This window comes from Xyrauchen texanus, chromosome 3, assembly GCF_025860055.1.
Source record: "Xyrauchen texanus isolate HMW12.3.18 chromosome 3, RBS_HiC_50CHRs, whole genome shotgun sequence".
In the NCBI taxonomy this organism is placed as follows: Eukaryota; Metazoa; Chordata; class Actinopteri; order Cypriniformes; family Catostomidae; genus Xyrauchen; species Xyrauchen texanus.
Window position 1 is genome coordinate 26582297 of NC_068278.1, and position 26899 is coordinate 26609195.

The 26899-nt window shown below is 37.5% G+C and overlaps 1 protein-coding gene across 1 annotated transcript; it reads left to right on the forward strand.

Moving 5' to 3' along the window:
- The first annotated feature begins 1002 nt into the window (after nt 1-1002).
- Nucleotides 1003-25834, forward strand: LOC127628082 (flotillin-2a-like). The gene is made up of 11 exons (XM_052104767.1): nt 1003-1406; nt 2974-3055; nt 7344-7434; nt 16549-16672; nt 19744-19862; nt 19993-20106; nt 21888-22007; nt 22144-22358; nt 23303-23486; nt 25198-25347; nt 25668-25834. The coding sequence occupies exons 1-11, from the start codon at nt 1358-1360 to the stop codon at nt 25704-25706; spliced, it is 1287 nt and encodes a 428-aa protein (XP_051960727.1). The 5' UTR covers nt 1003-1357; the 3' UTR covers nt 25707-25834.
- The last annotated feature ends 1065 nt before the right edge of the window (nt 25835-26899 follow it).

Genomic DNA, 26899 nt, shown 5'->3' on the forward strand with positions numbered 1-26899 from the left:
AAACAACAGCTTGGGCTGTCAATGTGTTTAACGTGCAGTTTAATTTTAATAAATAAATTCGTTCGAATTAACGAATGAATTATAACGTATGAATTAATAAATAAATTAAATAATATGACGCACATGATTTTCTGTCTCATTATTGCAACCTCTGTCTCTCTAATAACTACACTAATAACTGCATTAGTCTGCTGTCAGTGGCTCAAACCTCCGTTACTAACTCTAAAATGTCGTTTTGGAATTAGCAACGGAGGCATGGGATTAGATGCGTAAGAAATTAGTCCTACATACAAGAGCGTTTTAATGACAAAAACTTGACAAACGTCTAGAATCACATCATCTGAACAATGTTTCGAGGTGTGGTAACTAGTACAAGCGGAATAATTGACTCCGGGCTGTTGAATTATTAGAAAAATAATGCACACCCGAGGTGTAACGGCCACTCCGCTTCGCGTCGTGACCGCATTACCACCCCGGGTGTGCATTATTTTTCTAATAATTCAACGGCCCGTCGTCAATTATTCCTTACGTGAATGTTGCTTTTGGAAAAGCGTGCAGTATTTCTTAATAGAAAAAAAAATGGGTTTGATGTTAGGCTACTTGCTCTTTTGAAGATATAAAATACGGTGCATATATAGAGGATTGTCTATTACCTTTTTTAGATAAATAATGTTATCATATTGGCAAAACACTTCATCCACAAATGCCGATTTTTCAAATCTCAAAATTGAAATTATTGGATTTATTTGTAAAATATCATTTGTTTTAAAAGCTATGGAGACGCCCCCTGTCATTTAATATTTATGGTATTATTTGCATAGGGCCTACTTTGTGCTGTTTTTTTTCCTTCTTTCTTTTGTTTTATATAGCCAACTGTTTTGTGCATAGTTGTATTGATTTGGTCTTCCATTAACAACAACAATAATAATAATAAAGAGCCTACACCCTTCAACCCTACAAAGCGCTCACGCTGTACACCATAGATGTTCATACGTAGATCCAATATGGCGGACGCGCCGACATATCGCGGTCCATAGAAACAGCTGATAATAAGGTATCTACGTGTAGATTTCTATGGGGTAACCCCTTCGAAGGGTTCGGGAACTTATGGTACAGTGATGAGCCCTTATGAGTGGAACGCACCCCTAATGTGTAGCGCGTAGTGGAGGCGTCATATCCTCGAAAGGGCGGTGACCGTGCGTGCAAACAGCACCGTCAATAGTACGGTCGGTGTTCATAGAACTGGATTGAGTACTTACATATCTGACTATTTGTATAGCCCTTTTCCGTCGTCCTTAAGGGGAAAAACGAATCTCCGTTTTAAACAACTTTTTAAAAACCCCTCGGACAGGGAAAAATGGGGAATTGCTACACGGTGGGACCAAACGAAGCCTTGGTGGTATCAGGTAACCTCTCCATTCCCTTTCCTCCCTCAAAACAATCCGCTACACCCTGCATAATCTGCATGCATCGTATTAATCTGAAATATAGCAACTGTACAATAAATTGGTGAGTGCAATATTTGCTCAACCCCGAATGCTTATTTTCTCAAGTGTTTCGCTGCATAAACACTCGAGCTTGATTTGATGTTGGCTAATGATGTAAGTAAACATGCACGATTTACAGTGCTCTTTTGGTGTGTCGTCAAGATCACGTGGTATAATTTATGTCAATTTTATTTACCACATTAATACTTAAAATCACCTTATCTATATAAATATCATATTATAAATATTAGAATAAAAGTGGGTTACACGGTTTACATGGCATGCTTTGGTGTCAAACAATGATACAATTGAGCAAATTGTTTAAATTTGTATGCTTATACCAAAATTACAGTACATTAGTAATACTATTGGTAGAATGTGTATTATTACCATATCATTTGTATTTTCTTGTGCTTAAATATACTCTATGTGTGGCACACTGTCAATTACTGGCAATAATTTTGATGTAAGACTGACATTTTCTTTTTTCATGTACATTCTCTGATATGTTTGGAGAACAGATCTGTATTGTTAGATTTCAGGAAGAGTTTCCTAGCATAATTTACCTCTTTTAATAATTACAAAGACCTACTATATCTACACCGCATCGCATGGTAAACACTATAATCAGGAGTCCAGCTTGATTCCCAACATTTTAGGCAACATGGCCTGGTTGCTATAACATTGGCGCATGTAATACATCTATATTATCTCTCTAAACCCCAGGTGGCCTGTCATGGTTGACCTTATATACTCTGATCAGCCACAACATTAAAATCACATGCCTAATATTGTGTAGGTCCTCCTCGTGCCATCAAAACATTGTTCTCATCACAATTGTACAGGGCGGTTATCTCAGTTACTGTACAATTTGTCAATTTGAACCAGTCAGGCCATTCTCTCTCATCAACAAGGCGTTTCCTTCCACAGAACTGCTTAGTTGCTTTGCTTGATGCAGGCCAATAATTTGCCCCTTCTGAAACACATTAACATCTTTTCCGTGACTATGGGATACGTCTTCTGACATGGTTGTTTAAGAAATGAGAAGCTACACGCACAAGTTAGGGTTAAAAGAATTGTTGCCAGCTAATGATCTAATCATAGGCTCTTATAATGATAATATCTGCTTATTTAAATCCAAACCGCTACTTTTTGGGCCAGCCGTGTATATGCTTAATCTGTGCAATATCTACTCTTTCGTGTTAACTCCTCTTTATGATGTCCATCAACAGTGCACTTTAACTTTATTTCAGTGCGAGCAGCATTTGTTAACATGAACGCAGAAAGAAAATACACACTGCTTCTGTCCTGCTTCGGTGTGCTGTGTAAAACAGGCATAAGACAAATCTATATTTGGGATGAAATGCTGTATTAAAATCCCAAAATGACTGCATCAAACAAATGTTCACATTTAAAAGTGGGATTAGTGTGGAATGTGTTATTTGAATGTGCATTTGTACCAAGTATGTCTTGTTTATTTTCCCAGGTGGCTGCTGTGGCTCAGATGAGAAGAGCTATACAGTGGGAGGATGGGCATGGGCATGGTGGCTTATCACCGATATACAGAAGTAAGAATGTCCTTTCATCACATTCACTCATGCTGCATGGGGATTAGGATCGTTTAAGAGACGTGCCACAACATTTCTCTTGCTAGACCCTTAACTTGTTCTGAATAAAATAAGTGCATGTCCCTGTGCCTATTGTTGTGCTCCCCAACATGTTTAAGACTGTTAAAGGGATATTTCACCCAAAACTTTTTATTCTGTCATCATTTTAGGGTTTTTCCTGGGTCAAAAATGTTCTTCGGTGATATCTGACTTATACAGTCATCCACATGTTCAAAGTTGGTTTATTACATTTAATTAATATGTAACAATTACTTAATTGCATTTCATGTTTACATTGGATAAGAGTTATTTTTCACCATCTAAGTATATGGAACCTTTTAAATTCAATGTTGAATTTTTTAATCTACATAATAGAGTAGCATATTTAATCTGAAACTGCAGCATTTTTGTCAAAATAACACTGTAAAACCCTGCATTTACTCATTCTAAAGATGTTTTAAACCCGTATGACATTCTTTTAAAAATTTTTGGAACCCAAAAGGAGATATTAGGAAGAATGACAGTCTCAGTCAACATTCACTTTGCTTGCATCTTTTTTCCATACAATGAATGTGAATGGTGACTTGGGTTAAATTCAGCCTAACATCTACTTTTTTGTTCCACAGAGTCATACAGATTTGGAACAACGTGAGGTTGAGTAAGTGATGACAGAATTTTCATTTTTGAGTTAAATGTTTAAGGCCCGTAAATAATTATGGAAAAACGGATAAACCTTGAAAACAAAAATAACTTCCTTTCCTTACCAGAAAGAGTATATTGTTGCTGTCTACACCCTGCCTACCGGTCTGCTAACCACTCTTAATGTTAATGTTAAATGCACATTCAGTGATGTAGTCACCGATCTAGAAGGCTTACAGACTTTATAAACAAACATTATGTTTAATATAGCAGAACCTCTGGATCCAGGGTCATAGTTAACAATACTACAAGGTGGACTGTGGTTCAGCTTCAATGGCTTCGATTAGAAGATAATTAAAGGAGCAGCATCTGTTGATGAATACATTGGAGTGTAGTCATTCCAAATATCGGTGAAACATTTGTGTTAAAATTGTATGTTTTGTTCAGTATGAGGATTATTTATTGTGTAGAGAACAAGCAATTCATGAACTGGTAAACACATTAGCAAGACACCAAGTCATATGTGTGAAATGTATATTTATTTGTTGAGTATTTAAAAGTTAAGTATTTATTTGTTGAGTATTTTCTTTTTTCTTCCATTATTGATATTGACTATGCTCTGAGAAGGTTATCTAAAATAATCAGCCTGCCTTTTTTTCTGATGCTCCTCTTCTGTTAATTTCTTGAAGTGTTTGCCAAGCTAACCTGCCATTATGTCACCTTTTTTTTTTTTCTTAAAGTCTGTTTCCAGAATCTCGCTTCTGAGAACCGGATTATTATGCTAAATCTACTCTGCGTAACTATCAGATCAACTGAGGAAATTCAAATAAAAGTTTAAACATTAAAAAAAAATATATTAATATGAGTCCATAATAATAGGATGGAAAATTTTTATATTCAAAGGAAAATTCTAAAATAAGAAAAGAGAAAAATAATGTAGGCATCTAAAAAAACTATGCACCCAAAAATATTTTTAATGAAGAGCCTTGTTTATGTTTGTTTTTGTAAGCTGTGGTTCTAGTGGGTGAGTGCATAGCTTAGAAACAAGGCTGGGTGGGATATATCTTACCCTCCCCCCTTTCCTGAAAAATAACATTGTAATCTGGTTTACTGGCAGCTCTAAGAGCTATATTGATCTAATTTTAAAAGACTGAGAAGGATAGAGAGGCTTGCTGCAGCACAATTGCTTCAAAGAAATGCACAGCTGGGTAATCCCTACTGTTGTACTGCATCCACTTAAGATATTTCAGTCCAACAAAAAGAGCAGATATATTCCAAAGGGTAAAAAACAACTAAAAAAATTACAGGATAAGCTGCTCATTTTAAAGTGTGGTAGAATCCTTTTACTCTTCTGTACAGCATGTTTTGAATAGACTGCGTTTAATGGGCTCCATCCTCAGCTCCTGTTAAATGGTTTTCCAGAGAACTGCACATGAGCACTGTGAACTTTGGTGGTGGTACATGATATACCAACTCTAGATATAGGCTGAATCCGAATTTTCATTCTTATACGAAGTACAAAATTAATGTACTGTGTTGTAGATGGTAAAGTGTGTCGTTTTAAATATTAAGCCAGTATGGTGTATACTACATCAATGGGATTATGATGCAATAAAGGCAAAACTGCCTTTAAAACATTTAATCTGTTACTCATGTAAACTGAATATTGTGATTATGATATGGCGATTATGCTTAATCAGAGTAATGATAATCACAGTAAGAAATGTGGAGTACTCCTATTTTAATCACTTTATACTGGCATGTAAATTCTTTAATCGCATTTCTTCCAGTCTGACTAAAGTGCGTCTGCATCCGTGCCGCAGACGGATCATGTTCCACTCAAGCACAGGTTAGAAAACGTTGCACAAAAGCTGCACTTTCTTTTTGGCTTCATGTAAAACAGCAGTTCCATGGACCATTTTACAGCAGAGGTACTCCCCCATCTATAGCCCCATGGCAAAAGAAAACATATTTTCCCAAGTTGTGAATGTCCATTTGCAGTCTGACTTGAATGTTGGTGAGATAAAAAGACAATACACAGAAGTGCTTATTTTATAGTTACTCAGCCAGACTCACCTGTTGCATGAAGAAGTTATCAGTAATGAACATTGCTCTGTCATAGATCTTTAAATGAGTGGCTTAGGAATGAAATGCAAAGGATAAAATTTAATGCAATGCATAGTGGACGTGAGGGTTGTCACAATGCCAACAACAGTACTAAAACCAAGGAAATGTCATTATTCTCAATACCAGTTTTGAGACAGCTCAAACTAATATCCTTTTAAACACATTATTTTATTTAAAAAGTTAAATATTCAAAGAAAAACTAAGCAATTCAATTAAAACAATGGCATGCAACCTTAAATTACTAATCAATTAAATAAACCTCTTCAAGTAATTGGTAATAAAGAAGCAGTGAGTGGTCTTCTCTTTTTCTTGTCACTATTGTTTTCTGACTAATATAAATTACATAATAGAGAGAGACGGCTCTTTTTAGGATGCTTTTTTAATTCTCCAGTGTGGTCTTTTAATTAATTAATACATTTTTATGTATGCACACTTTTGACATCACTAAGCGACATATTGAAAAATGCACCAATTCAGTTACATGAGATTTCAAAGCGAAATGATATGATGCAGAAGATCTCTCCACCTGCTGCAGACAACAGCTCCCTGATGGTCTGGATAGAACTACTATCAACAACAGCACCCATCCTCCCTAACCTTGAACCCTGACCTCTGCCCTCCCCATCACATGTTTTAACACACTGATAATATTGTACTGTCCTGCCTCCCCACCCCTCATTTCCCTTTCTCCCCCTCCCCTTCGCCCCATCTCCCTGCATAGACTCTCTCTGGAGATAATGACCATCCTCTGTCGCTGCGAGAATATCGAAACTTCGGAGGGTGTCCCCTTGGATGTGACAGGGGTCGCTCAGGTAATCATATTTAATGAAAAAGCCAACCAAATGAGAGAGAGAGATAGAGAGAGAGTAAAGGGAGAACAATTTCAGGAGCTCAGGATGTGAAAGATAGTGGCCTGGTTTCATTTCCTGCGTTACCCACACACACATGTGCTCTCACGATCTTTTCCACACTCTTGTGTTGCATTTTTCTCTGCAGTGAAGGAGATACATTTCTCACTATCCTTGTCTGGTGTTTGGTTACTCAATGCGCCCATGGTTCATGTAACTAATGGCTCACATCAGTGTGATCTGACTGCTGGGTTACTGTAATGAATGATGAATGGTTTAGATACTGGGGTCTTGGGGAAAATTAAGGGTTGAGTTATAATCTATTTTTTTATTATTATTATTATTCAAATAGACTTTGGGTTGAGGAAATATGGGAAGACCTTGTACCAACAAGTATTGGAATCTGAATCCAGAGCATTCCATTACTGCCCACAGTCAAAACACCTGATTTGTGTGGACCAATGGTTATGTCTTCATACTTTCACCCTACAGTCAAATTCATTTTGTGTTGTTTACCTTCATGCCTTCCTTTTAATCCCACCTTCTTTACTGTTTTCGCACCACTTTCCTTTACATTCTTCCCGTAGTTCATAGACAACTTTTTTGGTTTGTTTCCCTTTTTTGCATTTCCACAGGATAACCCTTGAGATAATGACCCTGCAACCCAAGTGTGAGGATGTAGAGACAGCGGAGGGGGTAGCTATTACTGTCACAGGTGTGGCACAGGTAAACAACCTTACCTCACCTAACCTCAGCTCCAAATGCCTCTTTCAGGATTGCCAGGCTGGTTTCAGACCCAACAGCCCGCTTCCACCTATTTTTCTGTCATTCCTTTACCTCTATCCTTGTCCCTGAATTTGACAACCTCAGAATGTGACTGTGCCAATTTTAGGATTTCTTATCTGACTGAATGTCACTGACTTTCACTTGGCTTGATGTTTAGTCAATTAAAGACTGAACAAAGCAACTACATTTTAATTTGCTGTTGTAAGGATCTTTTTTTCTTTTTTCTTTTTTTTAAACAATCTATCTGGGGAGAACTTCTCTCATAAAAGGCATTTTACATGATATGCAATAGACAATCTTTCTATACATAAGCAGCATTGGGTAAGTTACTCAAAGTAATCCACTACAAATTAGTAATTACTTCTCTAAAAATCAGATTAGTGATTACTTCATTGAAAAGTAATCAAATTATCGATTTATTTAACACTTTCCTGCTTGATGAATTCATAATAATGTCTATATTTCCTCGGTCAATGTTATATACATGTCATATATTCAGCACCACATCTTTCTCCCTCACTATGACTCAATATTGACTCTTCAGCTGTCAGAGAAACGCAAACGGATATGCATTTGAATATTATTAATTTTTGAAGTGTATTCTACATAATATTATTTTAGAAAATATGCATAACACTAGTAATATACTTAAAAGTAACTGACTTGCTTGAAAGTCAGTAACTGTTATTGGATTACAAGAATTAAAAATATAATGCATTGCATTACTTGTTTGCTTATTTCTATTACAGTAATTTATTACTTTGTAATCAGATTACACACAACACTACACAAGTGCCTGTGTGGAAAGCACCAGCAGAGCGATGCCCACTACAATGCTAGCAAGTGAAAAAATGCTCTAAATGAGGCGATTACTGTAAATTGTATTCTGTGTAACATGTAAAGGATAGCCAAAGAAACAAAATTAGTGAAATAAATTGACATTTATATAGCCATAAAATGCGGCAACAGTTACTAGTGTTCTTTGCCATATAAAAGCTAATTGCCATTTTCATTGGTTGTGAATAAAATGAACTCTGAGTGATAAATGACATATGGCTGCAACAGTAAGAAAATTAGCAAAAAACTTTTTATTTACCATGAAATGTCCTGCTAGCAGTCGTCAGTGTTGGGCAAGTTACTCAAAAGAAGTAATCCGATTCAAATGACTAATTACTTCCCTAAAAGTATTAGCAGATTACTTTAATGATTACCTCATTTTAAAAGTAATGGCATTACAAGTTACTTTTCTTTGAAGTTACTTTCTGAAACACTTTTCTGCTCATCAATTTCAAAATAATCTCTATATTTCCTTGTTGTTCATCATCATTCACCCTTCAGCTGTAGATGTACAGTTGAAGTCAGAAGTTTACATACACAGGTTGAAGTCATTAAAAAATGTTTTACCTCTCCACAGATTTAATATTAACAAACTATAGTTTTGGCAAGTCATTTAGGATATCTACTTTGTGCATGACAGAAGTAATTTTTCCAATAATTGTTTACAGACAGATTGCTTCACTTTTAATTTGACTATATCACAATTCCAGTTGATCAGAAGTTTACTATACACTAAGTTAACTGTGCCTTTAAGCTGCTTGGAAAAGTCCAGAAAATTATGTCAAGCATAAGTATAAGTCTCCTAGAGATGAGCATAGTTTGGTGTGAAAAGTGCAAATCAATCCCAGAACAACAGCAAATTACCTTGTGAAGCTGCTGGAGGAAACCGGTAGACAAGAAACTATATCCACAGTAAAACGAGTCCTATTTTGACATAACCTGAAAGACTGCTCAGCAAGGCAGAAGCAACTGTTTCAAAACCGCAATAAAAAAGCCAGACTACAGTTTGCAAGTGCACGTATGGACAAAGATCTTAATTTTGTAGAAATGTCCTCTGGTCTGATGAAACAAAAACCGAACTGTTTGGCCATAATGACCATCTATATGTTTGGAGGACAAAGGGTGAGGCTTGCAAGCCAAAGAACAACATACCAACCATGAAGCATGGGGGTGGCAGCATCATGTTGTGGGATTGCTTTGCTATAGGAGGGACTGGTGTTACCTGTTCAAATTATGACTGTCTTGCCCTGACTAGCCAAAACTCCACCTTCTGTGACAAAATATATTTGATCTGTATTTCAATCGGGTCAATTCCCTGAGGCCATTCAACGACATTTAGCGTTTCAGCTCTGCTTCAGCACTTTTAATATTCCCTTCCAATTCTGAGTTCTCATGCTTTGGATTTTTTGGTGAATGAGGCATACTGTATGATCCGACCCCTAAGAACCGCCTTAAGAGCCTTCCAAGCCACGCCCACAGAGGATACTGAGAACCAGTTGGTCTCCATGTAAATATTGATTTCAGCCTTTAACATTTGTTGGAAATCAGGATTTCCTCTCAAATTTTTCAGCTTCCTGTGGAGAAAGATGCATTTCTTGAAGAAACACTATCATATTTCTTAGAGAAAGAAAGAAGAGAAGAGAAATAACCTTCCTTCTTTTTATGGGGTGACCCATAACAACCCATTCACATTCCACGTGGAGAGAGACAATCCATTCATTAACATTTGACATTTTGACATATATGAAAAAATAGATTGTGTGTCAAAAACAAGACCATATTCCAACATTAGTTCCAAAACCCGAACATCCCCTAGAACGAAACAAACAGAAAAAAGAAAAACCCCACTCACGACAGCACCAACTGACATCTGTCCCTCCAAACTCAAACATCTACACCTACGAGAACCCCTGCAACAACTTAGCCATCGGATTGCTCAAGTATCTATACAAATTTTGTGAGAAAACAAACTTCAGCCAATAGGAGGAATAAGTGTGTAAATTTTGTTAGAAAACAAACTCCAGCCAATAGGAGGAATAAGTGTGTAAATTCATCCATAAAACTGTCCTGAAGGTGTGTTACTCTTCAAAATAAACTCTAGCCGCTAGGCGGAACCAGCACAAAAAAAGCGTGCAGGTTCTTCAAACAGTCAAGCGAATGTTCATAAGTCATAAGATGACTTAATGAAGGACATCGCTTGCTTTGGGCATGTGAATGTTTTACGGCCATCCTTAACATCTATTCTTAATTTGGCTAGGAATATCAGTGCAAAAGCGACCTTTGTTGATGTAAGAGTTTCTTGCATTTCTTGACTTGATCGTGTTCCTCTCTTGTTGAAGTCTGGGAACAAGAAAAGGCTATGGTTATAAGATAGCCTTCCTTTACTTCCCGCCTCACGTAAGATCTTTGTCGGATGATCTCAGAAATTTGGCCAGAATCGATGTCTCCCTCCACGAGTCGCCGAGCAGGAACCCTGTGAGCTCACTCAATTTCCAGCTTATGGTCTGCTATGTCGAGCAGATTCGGAAAGAACCCATCCAGGAACTTCAACATATCCTGTCCCTCTACTCCCTCAGGAATTCCAACGATACAGATATTATTCTGCCGGCTATGGTTCTCCGTGTCCTCCAGCTTCTTCCAGACACGCTCCAAATCCACCATGGTCGTTAACAGATTAGCAGATAATTCCCTCTGATGATTCAAGGTAATTGATCTGTTTCTCGACATTCCCCACTCCACTCTTGTAAACTACATGGCAGTGATTGATTGACTTATCACTGCAAGATCCTTCAAGTCAGCAATGACCTTCATCAGCATTGCCGACATGTACCGCATCTCTCGCCGCATTTCGCACACCTCCCCGTCTAAATCGACTCCCAGGCTTGCGGCCTGCTCGGGGGAGTCAGCTTGAGCACGCAAGTGTCTTTTAATGTCTCCAGAGCCTGAGGATTTTGAATTCTTTGACATATTGTCCTCCTAGAACAGTTATGGAACAGAGTGTATCGAATCGCACCGGTTTATGTCATTAAAAGTATTAAAACTAGCAAAGTGTGCAGAGCTCGTCATTCACACGTACAAATTTTGCAGGGTGCCACGTGACATATCGACATTTCACATTCTTAAAATATAGTGATTCTAACTGGCCTAAGACAGGGAATGTTTTCTAAGATTAAATGTCAGGAACCAAATTGGTCCAGTTAATAGGGAGGGTCACATGGGGTAACCTCCTCATGGTCACGATTAGTGGTTCTCGCTCTAAATTGGGCATGTGGTAAGTTGATCGTGGAGAGTAACATGTACCTCCTCATGCGGAGTCTTCGTGGTGTCATGCACAACGAGCCACATGATAAGATGCATGGATTGACTATCTCAGAAGCGGAGGCAACTGATACTTGTCCTCTGCACCCGAATTGAGGTGAGTAACAGTGCCACCACGAGGACCTTCTAAATAGTGGGAATTGGCATTCCAAATTGGGAGAAAAGGGGATATATATATAAATGAATAAAATACAAAAATAAATAAAATACAAAAATATATTTTTTTAGATGTCAGGAATTGTGAAAAACTGAGTTTAATTGTATTTGGCTAATGTGTATGTAAACTGCTGACTTCAACTGTACATAATTCTTGTTTTAAATACATTTTTATGTAAATATTATTTAATATGTAACCCTAGTAATGTACTTGAGACTTGCTTGAAAGTCAACAACTGTAATCTGATTACATTAATTTTAATTGTAATGTGTTACACTTTTTTGTTTTACTCAAAGTAATTTTATTATAGTAACGTATTACTTTGTAATAAGATTGCACCCAACACTGGCAGTCCTACAATACAAAGCCGCAGGATTTGCGTGTATCGCCTAAAACACCCTTTATGCAGGGAATTCTTAAAATTCATTAAGGAAAACTATTCAACAATTTACAGATAAGAATATAATAATGTTATGTTGTTCTGTGACATTCATTAATATGTAGTGTAGTGATGATAGATATTTTGTCATTGTTTCCTTTTTTAAGCTTCTAAATGCTTTTCTCAAACAGATAAAAGGAACCTGAATGAAATTGGATGTTGATGTTTTTTCCCCCCTCTGTTCACTTTACTCTTGACATTTTATTTGCATATTTTGTTGTTCTACTGTCACTGTGCCAAAACGTGCAATGTTTTAAGTTACACGTTTACTGTCATGAACATTTGTTCTTTTCAAAAGCCATCTTCAGACAGTAAAAGGGCACCAACTTATTTACACTACCAATACAACTGAACATGTGGTGGTGGTGGTTCCTCTACTTGTAGGATCCTTAATTCACAAGACTTTATCTCAAAGCCTACATTTTTCCCTTCAGTTATTTTCTTAGTCTGGAGTTGCCTTGAACAATGAGAGCATTGTAATACAGAAAGTCAGTCCTGCCATTACAGGCCATTTACCTCTCATAGCCACATGTGATTGGATGAGGAACCCAAACAAGGCATTCCACAATTCGGTCTCCATAGAGACTTGGACTCTACTGTAGGTCTCTCCATAGAGAGCCTCAATGATTATATTTGTCCCTTTTATCAAAATAGAAAAGGTTATTCTATCAAGTGAAAAGAATGATTCTGTGATATGCTGCTTTAGCCCTTCAAGTTACACCCCCTCCATTATTAGAGCACTTCTGAGAAGTTTTCCTCATGTGTTTTGTAAATGGAGGCCTTGTAGCTGTTGAAGTAATGGACCCACTTATCTGTTGACAACCCATTTATTCCTCTGCATTGACCTCTTCCGTGAGCCTGTTTTCTAAAATAAATCAATCCCCATGCATTTTAACAAGCAGATACCGATATAGATCCAGATAATGTCTGGACTGTGATTTCTTTATCCTAAGTAAAGATAAATTCACATCTGGAAAACTTCAAGAGAGAAAAATCCCAGGCTTTCAGTCTTGTCCTAATTTCATTTTCACGCTTACATGATTTTTCCCCCTTTGTGTTTATGCTGTGATTTCCCATGAGTGCATTATGAGTATGATATATTGTTCTAGTTTGGGCTTGGGGGAAATTGTGGTCATTAATGTGTGTAGCCTTCGTTTGAATGCTTGTCACAAAACTGCTCCCCCTGTTGACTGAATTGTAGAACATTCCATCATTTATTTAAATGTTTTATGTTTGATTCTGTAATTGGCTGAAATTAATCCAGTACTACTCTAATAAATAATAAACTCCATACTCTTACTAAATAATGGCCTTTTCGGCCTTTTTCACTGTTCTATCAGTATAGTCTGAATCATGTCAAGATGTATGTGTGGAGAGATGATCCAGATCATAGCATTTGAGTAGAACATATATCTAGGACATCAGAGATACTGTACCAGTATGTATTTAAAATTGAGTTATTTGAGATTCAGATTGAGTTATTTTTCCCACCCACAACTATGCAGAAAATACTACCCTGTATTGCACTGCTTGTAAGATACCTCCCTCTTTAACTGTTTAATGATTGCATGATTATGGGATGATTGCACAGAAGCTGACCTTTGATACTAATGTGAAATGAGCTTTCTTCATTGTCAAATTCTGCTTCAAGAAGCTAGCATTTAAACTAAAATGAAATATTATCAGCTTTGATAAAGTTTTGATGTGTGAAAGGGAAGCTGATTGTAGTTTAGTGCAGAGGGCGGCTTCTTTCTGAAACATTAGACCCACAAAAACTCACCTCTTATTTTTTTTTAAGAATGAACAATCTCCTTTAATTTTAAGATCTGTGGAGAATGTGCTTCATAGACTCGAGGAGTTAGGCCTTCTGAGCTATATGTGTTTGCACATTGGTTGCATTCAGAACTCAAATGTTGTCATCATCCCTAAAAAAATTTTTTTTTTTAAATAAATCCCTGCAGTTATGGTTTTACTTTCCTTTACACTAATTGTATGTTCCATTGCTTCAAACTTGGGCTGGGTGATATAGCTAAATAATTATATCTCATTATTCGCTCTGAAATGTTTTAATATGAAGGCCTGTTTTCCACACTGTTACTCACTAAACATTTGTATGTGCCAGTATAATAATACATTGCTATAAACAGCAACATTATCCTACATATGTTTTAGTAAATGCAATGGTTCATTGAACCTGACATTATGAACTGATTCACGGAGTTGAATTGAACTAACCAACTCTAATGCTGTTTTTGCTACTGAAGTTTAGGAAGACAAGGAATTATTATGAAACCAGTCTAATAAACTAAGCTTATCAAGTAATCAGGATATTGCTTTATTTTATATCACCAGCAAAATTATTGCAAGTATATTGTAAATATTAAATGTATATCGCCCAACCCTACTTTACACTGCTTGAATGTTATGACACTTGAGACTCCTTAAGCCTTTTTTAAATTTTATATATCTGTTTTAAAATTCATTCAATTTAATTTAACTGGGTTCTTTTTTTTAGATATTTATTTTTATTTAAGCTTTTGCATGTAAATTCAGAGTGCATTACTAAAGATTGAAACATGTCCCGTAACAAATCACGCATATGTCCAATCACAGGCTCAGTTATACATACTGAAATTATCCAGCATGTTTGGTTGTGCTTAAAGGGCTTGTTCACCCAAAAATTCTCTCATCATTTACTCACTCTCATGCCATCCTAGATGTGTATTGACTGTATTCTGCAGAACACAATTTAATATATTTAGAACAATATCTTTGCTCTGAAGGTCCAAAAAGTACATAAAGGCAGCATAAAAGTTACCCATCAGACTCGATGATTTAATTAATATCTCCTGAATCGATCCAATACATTTTGGGTGAGAACAACACAAAATGTAACTTCTTTTTCACTGTACATCTTGTCAATGCAGTCTTTAGGTACGATCATGATTTCAGCTTGGTTGCACTTCTTAATGCTTGATGCATGCACCAGAGCCCTTTTATCTTGGGGAGCCTACAAGATTAGCAAAGCAATGCATAATGCAGTAGTCCCATAGATATTCTATGGGTTGTACACTGGCGAGTAGACAAGACCAAATGTTTTTTTTGTTTGTTTTTTAAATGGATGTCTATGGATGAGATGCTTCAGTGTGCTGAATAAACAGTTTTTGTGAGGAAACAGCATTGACCGCCTGTCTGCGACTCTTCAAAATTTTTTACACTAAACAATCCTTTTAGAAAGGATGACGTGAGTTTACTTCGAAAAAATTGCTGTTTTATAAAAGTCACAGACCATTTTGTAAAAGGTAGGTGCCAGTTTATGGCTCTCTCCATTCATTTGTATGATATCTGCAAACGGTGTATTACTGTCGTAACAAGCTAGTTGACCATTAAGCTGTCTCCAATGGTAAAAACGCAGAGGTTGTTATTTCAGTATAGAAGATCTCTGGTATGCGCAATGTGCTAGATGTCTCTAGGAAGTGTAATCAAGCTTGAAATCATGATCTCAATGAAGACTGCTGATGTCCAGATTTATAGAGAAAAAGGTGTTACATTTTGGTCTGTTCTCACCCATTGCTGATTAGATTAAGCAACATTTTTGGTTGAACTATTCCTTTAATGCTTAATGTCTGTCCCCCGTACCTCCAGAGTGTTATGTGTTGTCCTTATTCAGAATAGATGTACTTCCTACATAAAAGCCAGTCTAAATGAGAGAGAGAGAGAGAGAGAGCGATGAGAATGAGATTCCATAAAACAGCTTTTTTCTTTAAAGCTGAAGTATGTAATTCCAGCAACACTAGCACCACCAAACAGAATTGCAAAAATAAACATTGTTTACAAAATCTAAATATGGCCCTCGTCTATTGTTGTTCAAACCATCAGATGATCCCTTGTGGGGCGGTCAAAGTGGGTCACTCAAAACAAACAGGTATTTTTATAGCGCCACAGAGACACAATGTTTACAGTTTTCAAGATAATTGATCTATGAATGGCTTTCTTATAGTTGTCTCTGCATGTGAAGCTTGGATAGAAGAAAGTATTTAACACTGAAAAACTTACATACTTCAGCTTTAAACATGGAGGCAAGTAGCCCATTTAGATTGTTTCAGAGTGCAAATTGTGATCAAGTGCTGTGTACAATGAGAAAATGAGGTCTGTTTCTGAAATATTGTTACCATTATAACTATAAATGTTTATAAAACATCAACTGTTCTATATCTTTTTATGAGTTTTAAACATCTCTATGGCATGTTGTATTCTAGGTGCATGTCTGTGTTGGAACATGACCGTATGTTTGTTCTATCAGGTGAAGGTCATGAACGACAAAGAGTTACTGGGTTATGCTTGTGAGCAGTTCCTGGGGAAGACAGTTGCAGAGATTAAAAGTGTAATTCTGCAAACACTGGAAGGTCATTTACGCTCTATTCTGGGTGAGTGACGCTGGGCTCTTAAATCTCCATCTCTAGTGTTGCTCTCTTATGAAGTTTTTGGTAGTTCAGTAGAGAGGACAGTATGCACAGTCAGTGTTCATGTATAATCAAATACATGACCAGTAACCTCGCCGGTTACTCATGTAACATCGGTTCCCTGAGATAAAGGGAATGAGACATTGCATTTGAACGCTATGGGGAAAATCCCTTTTCCTCTTGTGATTGGAAATTATGTTTGAGCTCCGCCTCTTTAGGCACTCATTTGCCCAATATAAGTGGGTGCTTAAACATAATTTCTTCAGAATTTGTGACTGAGGGACAAGAACGCGTCGCTCTTTCCTCGAAACTCTGAAGTAGTTGTGCGGCCAAGTTTTGCAAGGTCTTGTTCCCTTCATCTCAGAGAACCAATGTTATGCAAGTAACCGGAGATGTTTCCTATCGCTTTAGTTCACTCGACATTGCATTTGAACGCTTTGGGGAATAGAGTCCCATCACGCCGCACTATGTAGCGTCAATCCCTAGATTTATCTGGGTAGAAACACTTAGAAGAATGTGTATATGTGGTTATGGGCCTTCTGAAGATCTATACGAGTCATATAATACACACAGAATAATTAACCTCTTCATGACTAGAGATAGGGGGGAGGTTTTATTCTATTGGAAGTGCTTGTGACTTCTAGTGGGCATAAATTGTATAGCGGCCTACCCAGGCTGCTGTATTAAAATTATAACAGGTAGCCTGCCTGAATAAGCAACTCAGGTACACGCACTGGGTGAAGGAATAGTAGCACTCTAGACAGAGAGGACTCGCAAAGTGATGGACACCACATCTATGTTAGAAAACCCTGTGAATGTGTTCTACGAAGACCATCCTGCTGCAAAGCATATATTCTGTAGGGATATACCGTTTGTCCATGCCCATGAGGAAGTCTTGCATCTAGTTAAATGTGTGATTGTATCAACGATCCAGTAAGAGCCTTTGTTTGGAAACGAACATGCCTTTTGTGCATCCTCCATAACAAATGAAGACTGACAGTCTAAACTGGCAAGTGCGCTCCACATACTTGTGCAATGCCCACACGGCATAATAAATGTGCTAAATGCTGCTCCTCCAAATTAGATGGTGAGAAAGCTTGTAGGTGCACTATCTGAGTCCTTGGGACTTGGGACATGGAGTACCAAAGAGGGCAGCGGGCTGTCTCTGCAGAGGCAAATAGGTCAGCTTCCGCTTTGACAAACATTTCCCAAGTCCTCAGAACCTTCTGAGTGTAAAGTCTCCATTCCCCCGCCATCATCCAGGGAACAACATGTCCGCTCTGCAGTTCAGACTGGTTTCGCACGTGTTATGAGGGGAGCTGGCATTTATAAGACGGGTGCAATTTGTCAAAGCTGGACTGGTAATCTGGCATACCGGGCATTTTCCCGGTGGGCCGACGCACTTTGAGGCCGATTGGGGGAGGACTGGCCATCGGGAGAACCATTGGGTCCGGTGGGTCTGCCGCGAAACGGGCCGATTGGGCCCCCCGCTCAACAATTTTTGAGCCAGTTGCTATGTAAAATCCAGGGTGATTTCTCTTCCCAGTCCAGCCCTGTGTGGAGTGTAGGTTGATTTTTCTCTGTGATACATGGAAGCGCGCCACGCGATCGCGAAACGAGTGAGTGGGCGCAGATAATGGGCACAGATAGCTGCTGCTTATCAGACAGCAGCTTTTCACTCAGAGCATGTCACGCAGTTTTGCACAGCACTAATCTTTGCTGCAGGTGCTGGACTCAGGCAAAGAACATCCTGATTCGTCTGCAGGGAATCCCGTCTGCTGAAGGGTGTCCGTCTTCGGTGAAGAGCGGGCTGATGAAGATGAGATGACCCGTTTCACACATACTCCGTTTGCAGTGCGTATGCGGTGCGTATTTTTTCCCGTACCCATGTTAACAGGTTAGAGCTTTTACACTGCACGCGGATGCAGTCCGTCGATCCGTTCCAGTTGCGGTGCGTATACAGCAGTGCAGCGATCGTTTACGGACCGAGTCTGTTTTTGCTGTGCTGCACCGCACTGAATTAAAGTGGCAGCGCATTATTCACATTAAAATAGACATAGATTGACAAGAAACTGTAATCATTTAATCATATACGCATAATTACAGTGAATGTGTTCTACAGTTACTAAATTACAGGGTCAAGAAAAACTAAGAAGTATGATTATAGTCCCAAAAGTTGCAAAATGCCATCATATATGATTTCTTTTCCCTAAAAAAAGACAGAGTGGACCCAAATGCATGTCATTCTTCTCCTTAGCAACAGATATAGTGCAATGGCTTTTCTTCAACTCGAACTACATGTAAAACAAAGAATCACAATGATTAAAATTAATTTTCATACTGTTTCAATGCCTTAATCTCAAAGTTAACGTTTGGATTTAAAATAAAAATTCCTTACACATTTTTTATTTTGTGGCACACAGAAACTGCGGATCAGTAGCGCACTGCAAACGCAGCATATGTGAAAGCACTATAGCGCGTGCTGCTCCTGTACCGTATACGCAGTGCACACGGAGGATGTGTGAAACGGGCATTTGTCAAGATGAGACGATGTCTGTTTTAAAGGAAGAAATTCTGAAGAAATTATGTTTGAGCACCCACTTATATAGGGAAAATGCACTCTTAAAGGGGTGGAGCTCAAACTTCATTGCCAATCACAAGGCGTTATACAAGGGCTTCAACTAGGTTGTGGAAAAGGGATTTTCCCCATCGCGTCAAGTGTGTCGAGTGAACTGAATCAAAAGGAACACTTTTTTACTATTTTATATGCTACAAGTTGGTTTTGTAAAACCCTTTTGCAGGAAAATTAGTTAGTAATTAGTCATTTTCTAGAAAAAGTGAGTAAATTAAAGCACATTTTCATAGGAAAAAAGCCAAAAAGTGGGCATGAGAGGCTTCCTATATATCTGAACAGTTTTGCAATTACTGTCTTTAAAATGCTCAATTGTTTTGCGATTTGAGTGCGACAGAGTCAGAGTTTCCATCTCTGAGATATTATGAAACGTTGGCTATTTGCTGTGCACTTATGTTTATAGGGACTCTGACGGTGGAGCAGATCTACCAGGATAGAGATCAGTTTGCCAAGCTGGTAAGGGAGGTGGCGGCCCCTGATGTTGGCAGGATGGGTATTGAGATACTCAGCTTTACAATTAAGGTATGCTTACATCAGTGCTTACAACTGTTGCAGGTGTGGTTTACTGTGGATGCCCGGTTCAGTTGTCAGGTGATGACAAATGTTAATGGGGGATAATCTTATCTTGTGTTATTTGTGACTCTTCCAACAGGATGTCTATGATAAGGTGGAATATCTGAGCTCTTTGGGTAAATCTCAGACTGCTGCTGTTCAGAGAGATGCTGATATCGGAGTGGCTGAGGCAGAGAGAGATGCTGGGATCAGGGTGAGCAATAGAACAATAGGCGAGAATAGTGTTTTTGTGTTAGAGATGGAGAAAGAGTGAATGTAAAGTCCCTTTCACATAACTCATGACATTTCCCAATTGTTTGAACTCTATGTAGCATGGCATGTTGCTCATCAGTCTAAAAATTTCAACTTTTTCCCATTTTCCACTGACTTTCGAAATGCCACAATCCACACAGCGTTTGTAATGTCATACTTTGCAATGACAGGTCCAATGTTGCTTCCAAGTTTGTGATTTTCTTACATGATTTTGCCTCACTTATGATATCTTTAAAAATTCAAAGCAACAGAAAATGTTGTTAAAACAGTCAAACTTTATTAGAGTTCTTGAATGCCTTATAGTAGTGGTTCCCTTCACTGTTCCTGGAGGGCCCCCAACACTGCACATTTTGTATTTCTCCCTTTTCTGACACACATAGTTCAGGCCTTGGAGTCTCCACTAATGAGCTGATGAGTTGAATCAAGTGCATGTGATTAGGGAGAATTCCAAAATGTTGGAAGTGTTGGGGCGGCTCCAGGAACAGGGTTGGGAACCACTGCCTTGTAGTTGTTGTTTGTTTTTTTTCCCATTTATATGTACTGTGTTGTTTTTATTTATAATGCCCTCTCATCCTTTTTTTGCAGTCATCATGTGTAAAAGTCACCGTGTGATTTCCATGGGACTTGTAATTGTCAACATTTATGTGTCACTTTACTAGAAATAAAAAAAGAAAGGTAAAATCTTGCCCTGGAGAAGGACAAACTGGTTGCAGTCCAGCGTGATATGATACCTGTTGTCATGGTGCAGCAGTTCTTGAACTAATTTAAATTCACAAAGATCATCCCAAAATAAAGTTTCTGAAATCATGTTCAACTACTCCTTTTTTTTCTTTCTGGGTTGTATCATTTGCAGAACTTTTTTCTGTTTTAAAATCCAATATACTTTTTTCCATTGTTTACTGTTTCCAGCTTTTTTCTTTTACCTAGCAAATTGCACTTCTGTGAAGAGGGAAGTACTGATGCAAATCACATGAAAGAGCCTTATAGGGTTCGTTCACCCAAAAAGAAAAATGCTCTCATCATTTACTCACTCTCATGCTTTTATGTTATAAAAGCGGTGTATGACTTTTTTCTGCTGAACACAAGTAAGAATATCTTTGCTCTGTAGCAGAGTCCATGCAAGTGAGTGGTGTCCAGAACTTTGAAGCTCCAAAAAACACATGAATGTAACATAAAAGTAATCCACACAACTCCAGTGGTTACATCCATGTCTTCAGAAGCGATATGATGGGTGTGGATGAGAAACTGATAAATATTTTAATATTATAAAAAATATATGTATTTTATTTATTACTATAAATTCACCTCCTTGCCCAGTAGGTGGCATTATTTACAAATAATTCGAATACCAAAAACAAAAGAAGAAGAAAGTGAAAGTGGAGATTGATAGGAAAAAATGACATAAATTTTGATCATGTTTCTCACCCACACCTATAATATCCCTTCTAAAGATATAGATTTAACCACTGGAGTAATATGATTACATTTATGCTGCCTCTATATGCTTTTTGGATCTTCATTGCATTGTATGAACCTACAGAGCTGAAATATTCTTAATCTTGAATTATTTTCAGCAGAAGAAAGAAAGTCGATCACATCTGGGATGGCATGAGGGTGAGTAAATAATGAGAGAATGGTCATTTTTGGGTGAACAATCCTTCTAAGAGAGTGTGTGTTCTCATTGCGTTTTGTTTTCTCATATAATTTATTTCCATGCTACAGGAAGCAGATTGCAAGAAAGAGATGATGGATGTGAAGTTCCACGCTGATACAAAAATGGCTGACTCAAAGCGAGAGCTGGAGATGCAGAAAGCTGCTTTCAATCAAGAAGTGAACACAAAGGTAGAGTTAAAGTAGTTACTCTTCAGGATACTTTAATCTTACTTTAAGCCTTAAAACACTGCAGATGTTGCACTGGTCATTTACTTGTGTGATATGACTTAATAAACATGCATTGAATAACTTCTGTCTATCTCAGAAAGCTGAAGCGCAGTTGGCCTATGAGCTTCAGGCGGCAAAAGAGCAGCAGAAGATCCGATTGGAGGAGATTGAGATTGAGGTGGTTCAGAGGAAGAAGCAGATCTCCATTGAGGAAAAGGAGATTGTCAGGACAGATAAAGAGCTGATTGCCACTGTGAAAAGACCAGCCGAGGCTGAAGCTTACAGGATGCAGCAGCTTGCAGAGGCAAACAAGTGAGTAACATTAAAGAAGAGGGATTAGTGAGTAAAGAGGGCTGAAAAGGAGAAGGAATGGAAGACTGTTAAACTTGGTCTCTTTAAAAAGGCAAGTTAGTGCATTGAAGGTGGTTGTCTTAGTAACCCCCCAATGCTATGTTCTATGTAGGTTATGTATATGTAGGTTAGTGATTCCCAACTAGTGTGCCGTGAAAGATTGTCAGGAGTGCCGTGGAAAATTATCAAATTCAACAAAATAAATAAATGCATGAAAGAAAAAACTTATTAATGTGCAGAAGTGAGTGATATTTATACTCAGAGTCTTAAATTTGTGTAGAGACATTGAATGCCTCTTCATTTCTTTTAATTAAATAATACCTTATAATTTACGAATATCAGAGACCCCAGTTATTGAACTAATTTAAATTCACGAGGAAAACGATTAGACCTAAACATAAGAGTTATTTTATTACTTTCTGCAATCAAAACAACCGCAAGCTTATTTTCTCTCTTCCAAATAAATGTTTTCAATGTTTATTGTGCACATCTCCCACATTTTTATGTGGCAAACTCATAAAATCACCCCTCTGTGACACTTTCTGCAAATCTTGTCATGTGGAGGGCAATGCGGCGCTTGACGCTGGGTTCAGCCTCCAGAACCAAATTAAAACGGCCACGGGAAGTTGTCTGTCCGAAGCAAAGATGCAAAATGTAAGTGAGTGGTCTATGTTGTCTCTGCTGTCGAAGGTGGGAACAAGAGTGCAATCACACCATCTTCAATATAGAAAGGACACGCACAATATCCAGGGTACATTACAAAAGTTGGAAATCTGCTTCCAAAGATCAGAAAATGTTGATATTCAGAGAATACCGGCCTAGAAATTGCTCCTCCATCCATTTGATTCATAATCATCTATCCCACTCTATCCCATAACTCAATATGTCGTATGTTTCTCTGTCAGGATGAAGAAGGTGTTGACATCACAGGCTGAAGCGGAGAAGATCAAGCGCATTGGAGAAGCAGAGGCCGGTTCAATTGAAGTTGTTGGTAAAGCTGAAGCTGAAAAGATGAGGCTCAAAGCTGAAGCTTATCAGCAGTACGGTGACGCTGCAAAGACTGCTCTCGTCCTAGAGGCTCTACCACAGGTGTGTGATAGCCTGGATATACGTAGTAATGTGCATTAATGTGTGGAATGAGATTACAGATTTGATATGTTCCACCTGATGACGAGAGCTTGATTATATTATGATATATCCATCTTTTTTCCAGATACTTTGCTTTGGTTTACTTGTTTCATTTTTGCTTTTCCCCTTCTCACCATTACACTCTTCAATTTTTGAGTGGTAGTTTGTGACAACAATCATCCAAATCTACCAATAATTACTGATCTTAGTAATTGTTGCCATATTTATTTATATATTGCAAATGAAAACTAGATAATTCAGTTCATGCAGAATTGAAAATCTGTCTTTCCACAAAAAAACAAATCCAGTTGACAAAAACTCTGGAAAACGTGTTGTGAAAATTAGACGTGGCAAAAGACAAAGTTGGATAAAGGAGGAGTTAATCAGAAAATGTCCTGATGATTATCTAAATATACTGTATATGTTTTTTTGTTGTTGTTTTTTTTTTTTTTCAGATATAAATAGGACTGCTCATTGCACAATAGTCTTCGTCTTTTCCAACATATATTTCTCAACACAACTTTGGTAAAGTGTGAGCTGTAGCGTAACTTAAAGGGGACTGCACTATGGACACGTCTGATGGATGACATGGCGCTTTCTAAAATTCAAAACTATTATTATATTGCACACACACAGACACTGGCATCTCCTGGCTGCAAAACCACGGAGCTCAACTCGCATCGTTTTTCATTAAATCTGACCCAAATCATTATCAAAGGACAAAGATTATTTACTCTATCCATCACTGGATGATATATTATGTTTATGTATCTTTTGTATAGCCTACAACATGTAATTTCAGTTACAAGTATATATTTTTTGTGGTTTGACAGCTTGAATGCAACCTCTTCAAGGCTACATACAGAGAGATTGCATAATAATTTGAATCGTTCAGTTTGCACACTTACACCAGTTTCATACACTAACCTGCAAACTCATCAACGTCACTTTATCCTTGAAGAAGTAAAAAAACCTTCATAATGTTTTTGTATATTTAGACTAGATCCAAAGTTTTAACTTTTTTGCCTTGTCCTATCTGCGACCGGCTCCAGTAAATGTTAAATCACCCTCCTGTGGTCTCCCAATGTTATTATGCCAGTCTACATTAAACAGAAGGCCAAAGGCCAAATGACAGTGAAATAGAAAGCAAGCAGATTAGGCTTTTAATTTAAATTGTGGTTAATGTTGACATATTGATGCCTCAAACGTGCCGATCAATAATCAGTATGTTGACAATTTATGACATGCCTATTGTTTAATCATCCTAATTTTGTTCCAAACCCGTAATACTTTCATTTTTGCATGAAACACAAAGGGAGATGTTAGGCTGAATGTTTGTTATTGACAACCTCAATCACCATTTACTTTCAATGTATTTGACAAATGAGTATAAGTCATAGGGGTTTGGAACAACATGAGGGTAAGTGAACAATTACAGAATTGTTATTTTCAGGTGAACTTTCCCTTTAAGAGAATTCAAGACTATTGAACAGGACTATTGGATGTATTATGGATAGAATGTACTTCCAGCTCGTTTTCATCCTTGTCAAATTAAATATGATGTCTACCCTGAATAAGGTCTATTACATAGTTTTTAAGAAGAGCTCTCTGAAGATCAAAACTGGTAAGACATTTAGTTAACTAGTCAATGCCTGAATTTACATCTTCACAGATTGCAGGGAAGGTGGCGGCACCCTTGGCCCGTACCAATGAGATTGTAATCCTAAGTGGAGATGGTGGCCGTGTAACTGGGGAAGTGAATCGACTGCTGGCTGAACTTCCTGTCTCTGTAAATGCCCTCACGGGAGTGGATCTGTCCAAGGTGAGTGAGGCATAATGGAGAGAATTAAAAATGCATTAAATATTGAGAAATATCGTATTGGACCCATGTAATTTTCTCCTGCACATTGACTGAATAGATATTACCAGCACATTAATATTTAGATAGATTTGAGTTCCAGTGGCACAAACACCTGTAGTTAATGTCTTTATATTCTCAATTTATAACTCAAGTTTATATATATAAAGCCAGAAATGACAACGTGTCTGGAGATTACAAGGGATGGCTTGTAAATACAAGGCTAGAATGTACAATGATCAATTTTGTCAAAATTAAATTAAAAATGTGTTTTTTCTCTGCAGATGCCTTTGCTTCAGAAAATGATCAACCCTCAGGCATGAGCACCCCCCTTTCCAACACATCAGTTACATGCATTTCAACATTGATTGCTTTGAAAGAGAGAGAGAAAAAAAAAAAAAAGCTTGAAAGCAGTTTTCTTTCTACTGAAAAGTGGAATTGATATTCTAGACCCCTGGTGCCTTACCTCTGCAGGACCTGATTGTCTGCATGTGCCCTTCTTAGCCTTGTTGGTCACGTTGTTCTTTTTAATTGTTATTTTTGTTTAAACAAAGTACCTCATCACTATTATTTTGTTAATCATGGAGTCTTTCATAAAATTCACAAGTAAACAACTGCAGATCTTTATATCCTGATCTGGCAGATTAGAAAATATTCCCAGTTGTGGTGGGTGGCTGAGATTTTCACCACGGTTACATTTATGCAATGTATGAAGTTATATAGAAATATAGAAGAGCCATTGGATTTGGTAGAGCATGTTTAGTCATTTGATAACCATACACATTGTGTCAAGGCCTTTGAAATCTGTATTGAGGAGTTTTTATTATATCTAAAACCAGACATTTAGATATACTTTTATTTACAAATGTCTCTTTGTAGAATTCAGACATGAAGAGCTAAGACCTGTAGTTTTCTGTTTGATTGTGGACAATCAGTCTCCATCAAAAGGGTTGTAGGGTCTACTCCATGTGATACATAATCATTTTTGTACGTATAGGGTTTTTGTTGTATGTTTTACTAAAGTTTTTGCTTCATTAGATGCATTTGTAGTTTTAAATGCTTTTATTGCAGACAAATTCATATTATAGAACATTATCTTAAACTGCCAGCAACATCTAGAGGTTTTCTTAGAGATATATGCACACTGTACAATTGATTTGAAAGTCTTATCACCTACTCTGTTTTCCTTTTAACATTCAAAGTTAGTAGTTTTCCAAAGTCTAATTCTTTCACTTTTGTTAAAACAATGCCATTAGTTGACTGCAACAGCAGAACTTGCTTTTTTGTTATCAATATTATTTGGTTAAATGCCTGTAAAGGTACAGTCATTGTTCCTGAAGTACGTTTTAAACTAATCATCAATGTCCAGGTCATGTGAGTTATGCCAGGTATTTTATATGTGAATTTAGAATGTTAAACTTTTTTTTTTTCCTGCCACATTTTTGACTGTGTTTTGTATTTATTTTTTCCTGTCATTAGAGTAAAAAAGGTATGCCAAACATCAGTTGATCAACCT